The 10,494-nt window shown below is 35.1% G+C and overlaps 1 protein-coding gene across 1 annotated transcript; it reads right to left on the bottom strand.

Annotated features, from left to right (window-relative positions):
• Positions 1–6,786: 6,786 nt before the first annotated feature.
• LOC137399809 (uncharacterized) lies at positions 6,787–9,647 on the bottom strand. Its single transcript, XM_068086039.1, has 5 exons — positions 9,513–9,647; positions 8,811–8,994; positions 8,039–8,112; positions 7,799–7,874; positions 6,787–7,383 (listed from the first exon to the last, which is right to left on the bottom strand). Exons 1-5 carry the CDS (start codon positions 9,568–9,570, stop codon positions 7,215–7,217), a joined length of 561 nt encoding a protein of 186 aa, XP_067942140.1. The 5' UTR covers positions 9,571–9,647; the 3' UTR covers positions 6,787–7,214.
• Between the last annotated feature and the right edge of the window lie 847 nt (positions 9,648–10,494).

The raw sequence follows: 10,494 nt of genomic DNA on the forward strand, positions 1-10,494 counted from the left end.
AATTGATACGACACATTTTTTGTATGTCATAGATGATTGTGATGCAAAAGAAGCATTATATACCATTAGCCATAATTTTGCTGATTATTTAGAGCCATAAAACAGTGACACATGTGTGCTTGATGAATATGATGGTACTACAAAGGTTTTTAAAATCGGATGACTTATTATGGTTTTAGCCCAAAGAACTGTGAAACACTTTTTCTATTTAATGACATTTCCTCTGTGTTGCTGAACCTTTTTACCAGTGTTTTACTAAATATTATTGGATTGTGAGCATATTAAGATATATTTTTTAAAAAGTTTAAAACTTCCTATCGTTGTACAAATTGCCCAGGGATGCTGACACATATTGAAAACTTTTCCTGCCATTGAAGATGTCCAACTGCTTCAAATGTTTTATGGTAAGTCACCAATATAAACAATCTCTGGTAATAAATCTCACTTCTTCATTGCTTGTGTTTGATAGTTCCACATTTTGTGACCAATTTGGTCCAAACTTTACATGCATTTGCTCTGTACCTTCTCCCAGGTTGTCAAATACATTTGGTATTAAAGCTCTCTCTGATTCCTGAGAGCCAGACTCTTAAACCTCCATTCGATCAGAAACTCAAGACTGCCCTTTGACATGCATTAAAAACAACATCCCTGAATGAATGGTTCAGATTGTTGTCCTAAAAGCACTATAGAAATTTGTGTTGAAAGTCGACACTCAAGCTGTAAGCTCTCTGATTGAAAAGGCAAAAAATCTCTCGCAATGCCAAGCTCCAGACAAAGACGTACTATACCTGTAAGCGGAGTAACTTTTGCAAATACCTTCATATTTATTAGTAAGCTAGAATTAATGTTGGTCTAAGCTTGACTTAGAAGCGCTGGCAACTATTAGGATAAAGCATAAAAGGCTTTTACTTAAAATCAATGGTTTCCTGTACACGGCCAAAAGCCATAGTGTGCGCTATTCAGGATAGTAAAAAATAAGTTTACATGAGCTGTGTAAGAAAAGCTGATAGATTACTCCTCCCAAACATAAGCTAGCATAGTACACTATAAATTTGTCTTACATTTCTACATTCACCTCATATAAATTCTGGTGCATTCCCTGTTTTAGTCAATAATCGTTAAAACAAGATGAAATACTCTACTAAACTTACTTAGTAGATAAAGAAATATGGATGTACTCTATTATATTTGACTGAACACCATGATCTTAAAGATATCGCATATAGACCAGGTTAATTCATGCAAGTTGATGTAGCGCTTACAGCATAGACTTTACCTATATCCTCAGCAACCATCTGAATATGACTGTAGTAACAGGTCTAAGCTTTAGGACTTTGTGGCTGAACAAGCGCATCCATCTATGCTTGGGGCACTGCATAAGTTTACAATGCATAGCACTATTATCTTTACTAAAGTCAATACACACTCATTTTTAACAAGATCTACAGAAGTTATTATTTAGAGGGCAATGTTAATGGACCTGTGTTAAAAAGTAAATGTGAATGTTAACAAGCTCTGGCATCGCCAAGGATCTATCTTGCTATTTAATAATAACAGATGCTGGTTTCATAGAGTATGAATCTTTTAAAATTGAAATAATCACTAAGATTTAACACAACTGATTGATATAAAAGTGTTCCAAAGAAGCACCAACACACTGGGCTGAGTACCAATATAACCCAAAACTCGCGCTGATTTATCAGTGTTCATATGAGTTTCGGCATCGGTGTCAAACACTGTCAGCTTAACTGTCCCTTTCAGTTGTTTGTTTGTTCTGATAGGTCGCTTTAAACCTAATCAAGCGTAATCTTTATCTTTTACTTATATTTTAAATGAGGATTTCTTCAAGATTACCAGTTCTGCATCGTTTTCAAATGGTTTAGAGCTCTTCGGACTACGTTGAGCCTGATATGTCAATAGATTGCCTCAATACAACCTCCCTCGTCTTCGACTCCACAGAGTATTGGAAGATGGCATAAGAAAAGCTGAAAAGCCACAGCTTCGCTCGAAAAGTGTTTTAAAATGCGACTTCAAAGACTTTACCATCAAACATTTTTCCTGACCAACCCTCTTCATAGACTGTGGTAACTGCAGGTCTAGACTTTATGCAAGTCACCTTCACGATACCAAGGCCAACCTGGAAAGTTTATAACCCGCAAGGTGAGGAAAATTTGATTAAACAGGGTGTCAAGCGTCTTCACTTGTGACAAACACACAAAGTATCAATTATAAAATATGTCACAGGCAGCAGTAAGAAGAGTGATCATTCGTTGTGTTAAACTATGATGGCTTCTTAAGTTATTGGTTTATTCTTGAGCAAATTACTAACACAGTTCATTAACTTGTTGTTATAAATAGTGAGATTTTCTCTTACTACGAGGCTTTAATAGCTGGGTGTAGAGGAACCCATAGAAGCAAATGATAGCGCAGTACTGACAAGTACTCATTTGTGCTAAAGCAAACAATATCCCATGAGATCATGACTGGCTATCATTTGCTTGATGTGAACGCTGATTAGTCAGGGGTGACTTCACAGAGACAATAGGCAAGCTCAACACTGATTGTTAACTCGGTGCTTTGCTTGTTTCGAGTTGGTCATTATTTGCTATCTTGTTGACTGCACTAAATTGTGGCGTATCATTCACAACAGGTTTGATTACAAGTTGACACACATCTTATAATTGAGATCTCAGACGAAAAAGAAGTGATAGTAGCGTTTGCTACTATTATAGTAACTGAGGTTTATGCAAAGGACAATCATGGAAAGGGTTTGCACATTAAATCACCTCGGTAAAGATATAATTAATGGCAGAAACGATAATAATAATCACTGCTTTGCTTATGCTCCGGCTGTTTAGCTGAATCAAAAAAACTGCAATAGAAAAGCCTGCAATGCTATAATTTCTAATCGGGAAGCATTTTGGTTATTATTTTCAATTATGTGGATTAGTGTTTTGACAGTGTACTAAAAATCTGTTATAGGTTTTATCTTTTCCCAAAATGCTATTTAGCTACAAAGTTTGCCTCTTCGAACAGCAGGAAATTTTGACTTGCGCGTGTTTGTGGGTACTAGTATAGCAGCACTAGTAGTCCTATAAAACAGCATAAAAGCTGCTGTCGCTTTCACAGCTATAAAACAACTCAGGTTAAATAATACCAACATTTTAAGTGTAATAACATTAAAAAAGTTGATGTTTCATTGGTAAAGCATTTGAGATAAGCAGAAGACTCTACCAAGAGACATCCTACTGAAACCTTCACCATTGTTACAAAGGGCACTCAAAGCTGCACCAACTGGCAGATCTTTGGCAGAACCAGTAATTTAAATAAATGACAAGGTGCGAGTCATTAATAAAAATTTAATTAAACAAACCGTGTAAAGGATATAAAACTCTTCTGATTATAAATGTTTATTGTTGCACCAGTAGGCCTACTTACTTTTTTGACGATAAAAAATTTCTGTATTCGTATTGTAATCATTAACATTACTGATATGCAGTCATCAAAAAATAACTTTAGAAAGTAATGAACGCTGGCTTGCACCACATTTTCTTTCACGTGGAATAACCCACTAGATATTCCACCGATAGGAGATGAGCCAGTTGGAAGCTCGCTCAATGGTACAGCAAGCAGCTTTTGCTAATCTGGTTCACCAGGTAACTGATCTGTAGAAATTCTAAATCAGGTATGCATTGAAGTTGAAGGGTCATGTAAGTAGTCAGCATGGAAGAGCTAAGACTTTTTGCAATAAAAGCAGCAAAAATCCATCACCTAATTGTATGCAACGTTTAAGCTAAATTTTTAAACTTACTGGATCAAAACCTAAGTAAACAGCTACATAAAAGAAGAGAAACGACTGTCAACCTACTAGTAAATACTAGCAGAGAATGACCAGTGTTGTGTCCTGGCTTAGAAGACGTCATTTAATGTCAGCACAATTTGGCATAGATTGGGAGTCAAGAGGTCTTTAACTCGCTTGGTTATATTAGTCCTTATGAGGTGAACCCAGCCATTGCCAGAGTTCATTATAATAAACATTCTGAAGGTCATAAACTTTATGTAAGAGCTCAATCTAAGTAGACTAGTTAGTCATGGGTATGAATTGCATTTTGATAGAGAATAAACATTTGTTGATTGATTAGCTCTAATAACTCTCTCTTTCTAGACAATATGCGTACGTGCACCGGAGATTTACAAATATTCAGTTAAATTTATTCTTGTGATGTCACTTTTGGCATGCCATCACCTTATATACGCATCAGTGAATGAAGCGTAGTGCGAATCATTGTTCAGAACGGACTTTCCATGGGCAAGCTAAAGTGGATGATTAAACAAAAAGCTGGGCACATACAGAAGTTAATGAACGTTCTTCAGTTTTGCACGCACTAGTCTAAACACCAGTCCCATATGTGTGACAGCTTCCTACACCCACATCCGCTATCTACTTACTACATAGCATGAGGCGCCAAACTTTCTCTTGGTAAATCACTATACCATTCACCACATTTTGAGACATTCAGCATGCTGGTATTCAATAAATATAATGACATAAACAAACCAGCACTGAATAGGCTTTGCTTTAGTTGTTTATTAGAGCATACACTATTACTGTGGTCTGATGACATGAAAAGGTTCAAACACAGTACTATCAAACAAAAAAATTGTTTGTAATCTAAACGCTTACCGTAAAAATGATTATCATGCTGTAAAGATGAGGAGTGAATAGTCTAATTTTTTAATTTTTGTGAAGCTCAGTATTGACTACATTATTTTTAAAACAAGAGAGAATCAAATTTTTCGGATAATTCCCATTTATGAGTCTTATGAGTTGCCTTAAACAGGTGGTAATTACAGGAGTGGCTTTGCCTATCAAGAGACTATTGTTGGTGCTTATAATTGTTGGCGCATTCAACCATTCTTAGTTCTTATACCTAAACATTGTTCGTGTAGTGTGTTTTTAAAATAAGAAACCGCTTGGTAAAAGCTTCTTTTGAACATCAAACATTCACATGCTTTAAAGGATATGGATTGTTAGCTTAAACTAAGAATACTTCAGTTTTGGTTTCATAAAGACAAAGTCATTGAAGAGTTTTTGGTTAGTTTATCTGACTGTAACATGTGAAGGACATCACTCTGTCTACTGCCTATAAAAACATCTAACAACAATAATATCTCCTTTTGCTGTTTATTTCATTGATAGTAAAAATTTCTTTAATTTGTTTACATTTAAATACATAAAAATATAACAGTCTCAAGCAACTCTACCCTTATATTGCAAGAATTATTAGTTATATGATTTTTTGCTGATTTTGGTAAGCTGCAAAAACAAGGCTTTAAATCCGTTTAGGCTTTTGAGGCGTAAACAGATTTCAAGCTTTAATGGCCTTACACTTTTAGGCCCATCATTTTACATTTCACTGAACCAACTTACTGATGAGAACATCAAGTCAAGCAAAGTTCATATTTCAATGACATTAATAAGAATAGCTAACCGAAGAAAGTAGGTTGAGCTGGTTGTGATGAGCAGTCTAATGCTAGTAGAGATACGTTAGACTAGTAAGTGGCTGTCACTCATCCACATAGTCGAATGAGAGTAGAGAAAACTAAGAACCAGTCATTGCTCATAGATTTCATGTTATTAATCTATAATTGCAGCAAGTAAACAAAATTGTCTTTTTATTGGCTGTTGTTTGGTTTGGTTGAGGTACATAACTTTCAGGCAGCCATCTTGACATGTTTTTACTATAAACATAGGCAATTCATTATAACTAATGCTATACCACAGTGCCCTATAAAAAGAGAACAAATTTATTTAAATTTTAATTGGTATATCTTTTGTTATAATGCGTGTCTGTTGAGCAATGGTTTGTTAACAAAACTGTCATGAGATGGTGAATTGACCAGTTAGACATAATTCTCTGCCCACAGTTTCGGTCTCTCATCAGTCTTATCCACTGCTCAGAATTAGGTGAAGTTAATTCAACAGCTTTAGCGCAACAACTTTGTTTAAGGAAAACTCATACTAACTATGTAAATATTCTAATATTTTTCACACTTTTACTTGTTATGCTACTGGCTGGTAGATGCCCATTAATGTGTTGCACTAGTAAATGTCAGTATAACTCTTGCACCAGCTGTATCAAAGAACCTGGTGTGCTAGTCTTTGAGGTACTGATCCTGTTTTATTAGTCTCTGCACTAATGCGGTTTAACATTGCCTCAAAAACATTTTAATTGCAAATCATAATACTTAGCGTAGAGTGCTGGGATAAGTTGCAAAACTTTTCCTATTAGAGTATTTCTGACAAAGCATACTGGAACTTAGATCCTAGGACTATCGTGGTTTCTTTTTGATAAATTCTGCTGTATTGGTAAATAGCTCAGGTATGACTCAGGGGAAACATTACTTTAAGTAACATTTGTTATTCTATTAGCGAATCTTGACAACAGTCAAAAGAAAGGTTGGCTGGGGTAATGATTCCACGCTTACTTTAGATGATGGGCTGTATCAGCTGCATCTAGGTGCAAGCTGGTACCAAACTAATTATACACGCGTGGTTGCAGACGGGCTTCACGCATTAGTCACAGATGATGTGCCACAGAAATATCCGCCATGTATTAGTTTATTATAAGGTGTTTGATGAGAGTGCCAGTTCAACAAAACTACACCTTTTAAATTAACTCTGAAATTACAGAGCTTTGGCTCATGAAGAGTATAACACACATGCAAGATAATATAACAATCGGAAGTTCAAATTTTCAATGATTAACAATACTTATGAACATATAGAAGTAATGTTTCATTTATTATAAACATGAAAAAATGTTGTACAATTCATTACAAGTAACAATAATCATAAAATATATTAAGTGGTAATATCATCTGAATGTCAGAAGAATTCTCCTGTCTGATTTGTCATGGAGCAGCCTATCTACAGGTAGGACTATATACAATAACACTGGCTGAGCTTGAGCATGTCCTATAGCTAATCTACTTAGTTTATTTTCATCTTTATTTCATGCTAGATACACACTCATTTTCTTTGGTACGTACCAACTCCAATTATTCAACCAATCTATTTTATTATTTAGTTGAAAATGTTCATTAAAAATTAGAATAACTATAACAAATAAGCAACAACAAACTCAGTTACTGCAACTCAAAACAAACAGATTAAACATTTACATAGATACCGTTTTTCTCAACATTAAAATTCATCCAGATCGTCCTAATATAAGGTCTGATAGGGGGTCTCCAGAAATTCCTCCACCGCATTTGTCACTCACATCAATGTATATTGTAACAAAATCATGTGTATCAGGGTGTAAGATGAGTCTCTCTACTGTGAAATATAAGTTGCACACCGGACCACAGCTATTCACTCTGCAATAGAACATAATAAGGTACAGTCTACCGGTCAAACACTCTTATGAAAATGTTTCAGGGTAAAAAACAGAATGTTAAATTTTAATCTTTCAAACATATTGCAGTCTATTATTTCTATAGATTAACAGATAAGTATGCAATTATCAGTCCGATATAAATCATAATATAAATATACGCATATATATTATTAACTATTTTATCATATATATACACATACATATACCGGTATATATGTTACAAATTATGTTATTATATATACTAATTACATTATATATTATGAATCATGTTATTATATATATAATGATGGATTTGATTCTTCAAAAACAGCATCGTTTGACATCTTAATTTTTACAATAGGTTGATCGCCGTCAACATTGACAAGTCATATAGTTACAACTAGCACAATACTTACTCGCACTTCGCTTGAGGAAATTCTGCACAGCTTTCTCTTGGGCAAGTTAACCTGCACTCAGGGTTAGTTCCACAACCTACAAAAGCGTCACCAAAATTGAAATGGTTGCTTATTTTGCGTAACATCATTGATAGAGTTCTTAAACATTTACACTGGATAGACATGTGAAACAAGCTGAATTTTGATAACCATTTTTACTAGAAACTCGTTTGCCAAGGATTAATACTTTGGACAACTTACACTGTTCCCTACTCAGAGGTCTTCTAGTAGTGTCGTCGAACCATGTTCCTGAAGCGATATTGCAGAAGTTTGGTCTACAATAGAGTTTTAAACTTGTGATTAAGTCTGACCGGCTTACGTTGAATATGATAAGGTTTGTGTTGCTACCTACTACTTAATATTGGGTCTTATATAGTGTGATTTAATATGGTACAATAAACTGTAGCAGAATATATAATATAATACAGAATAATATTGTATAATTTAATATAATATATATGTATAATGTAATATTGTGTAATATAATTTAGTAAAATTTTTACTATAATAAGATTCATGTCCACTCAGCTGTCTGTCTGAAGTCACACTAAGAGCATCAAGAACAAAAGATTGCCTCACGTGGAAATCAAACCCAGGGCATGAAATTCAAAAACAAGTAAAAGCAACCACATCATTCAGTCGTCTTGCTGCTTCCTGAGATAATTATGCAGATACTGACTACTCATGATTATCTCTCACAGAGCAAGCATACGAGTACATTGTAAAATGGTAAAATAAAATTGTTTATTATAATATAGTATATAATGCACTGTTGTACCAAGTTTAGAATAGTAATAACAATGATAGTGATAATGATAATCCATACTTGTTGTTTAAGTATAAGGGTTTAGGAACTTTTTCAAATTAATATATTGTGTAGGACACCAGCAGGTAATTAAATGTGGTGTTAAAGCACTGTAGATATCAACAAGCTATTCATGAAAGTTTTGTGAAAATAAAATTGCTAACTTACACACAGTCTGCCCCAGGGTGCTCATTGCGATTCCAAGCCTCAGCATATTTTGGGCAGCCGTGCACGCTAGTATTCTTGGCCAAGCGAGCGTAAGGGCATGGTGGCACCATGGACATATATTCAGTGAGGTTTAATCCTCCGCAGATTGGGTCCTGGCTTAGTCCAGGATTGGCAAGTGACAAGTCTGTAAAATAGTGTTGTAACATATAGCTGTGATGAAACACATGAACCAGTTTTAAAAGTTGGTTAGCCAGAAACTGTGCTGGAATTATTATGCTTGTTGACTAAACCTCTGTCTGATTAACCAGTGTGGAAACGAATGGCAAATCTTGGTTGATGATACCCTTTCAAATGGTAAACATTACAATATGGAGTAAGTCATCCTTCAGACCTATTTAAAAATGGACAAGAAGAAAACTTGTATGTATCAAACCGCTTCATCACGAAGATCTCCTTAAACCAGATAAATATACTCCAAAAGGTTTTACCTGCCTCAATTTAAAATGACAAAAGGGCAAATGCCTACTGAAACCATAAACTGTATTTATATTAAGTAGTAATCAATTACTAGCTAGTATGGCTTCACACTTAGAATAACAAAAATGTTGTCAGTAAATTTGTTCTTGCCGCAAGTACACGTAAAGCACAGCGACGTTCCAATGTCTCTATTTCTGCTTTTGTAACTAGGTTATGTAGACTCACCTGTTATGTAAACTAAAGCAAAGATTATGCTGATAAAAATTGGCACACGTATCTCCATCACAGTTCTGCTAATCCTCAATTTAAAATATGACAATGCTTTTCCTTAGCAAGTTTCCTTGGCTTTTCTTAACTACTTCAGTACTAAAGCATCCTATAGGCCATCTGCAATTTATAGTTCTAGCTATCTCTACCCAAGGACTGTGATTGGCTGATTGTTACAATTGGGGCGGAGCTTTCTTTACACTCGCCGATGCGGAACACCAATAATATTTATTGACATTATGACGCATTTCAGCTGCGCTCTGACTTTCGACACCAATTTACCACTACTGAAAGTATTGTCAACTGCCAAGTATGCGCACGCAACAGCTGATGAAAGTACTGAACTGGTATCAGCATTTCACACAAGAGCACTATCGGTCACCATTGAGGGAACTCATGTATTCGGTCGGTTTTGTCATTTCATAGCAATTTTATGTTCCTACTAAGGCGCTTGGTGTAATCACTTAATGCCGCTGGCTGACTAAAACTTTCTTTTAGATTCACAAGAAAGATTGAAAAATGTTCTATTCTTGTTTTCCAATAGCTTGTAAGTACGGCGATAATTTTGTTATTAATACGTAGAAGGAAAGCAGACCGACTCTCAAAGTATTTTTGGTATTGGAATCAACTGAAATTCAAAGATGTAACCTAGTAACCTAGCAAAATATGAATATGGGGGGGGGGGGGAGAAGGAGATTAACACCACATGCTTATGGGGAGCTGCCTTAGAGATGAATTTGCAGAATTTGTAGCGGTATTTTTCTATCATTTGCAATTGCTGTTGATGTTTGAAGTGATCCGACTGCCGGGGTGTTTCGAAACTGAAATCGACAATGCTTGATTAAGGTTAAAATGCTCAGAAGAAAAATGTGCAAAATTGCATCTCTAGTTGATATCATTACTATTATAATAGTTGATATCAGCTATTACTTTCAAGTTG

This window comes from Watersipora subatra, chromosome 7, assembly GCF_963576615.1.
Source record: "Watersipora subatra chromosome 7, tzWatSuba1.1, whole genome shotgun sequence".
Lineage (NCBI taxonomy): Eukaryota > Metazoa > Bryozoa > Gymnolaemata > Cheilostomatida > Watersiporidae > Watersipora > Watersipora subatra.

What these genes read in the sequence shown, in the direction of transcription:
- LOC137399809 (XM_068086039.1), bottom strand. Translation starts at nt 9,570, where the DNA reads ATGGAGATACGTGTGCCAATTTTTATCAGCATAATCTTTGCTTTAGTT. An exon ending in CACCCTGGGGCAGACTGTGT is followed by an intron (nt 8,113 to 8,810) that starts GTAAGTTAGCAA and finishes ACTCTATTGTAG; the next exon opens with ACCAAACTTCTGCAATATCG. An exon ending in ACCTCTGAGTAGGGAACAGT is followed by an intron (nt 7,875 to 8,038) that starts GTAAGTTGTCCA and finishes ACGCTTTTGTAG; the next exon opens with GTTGTGGAACTAACCCTGAG.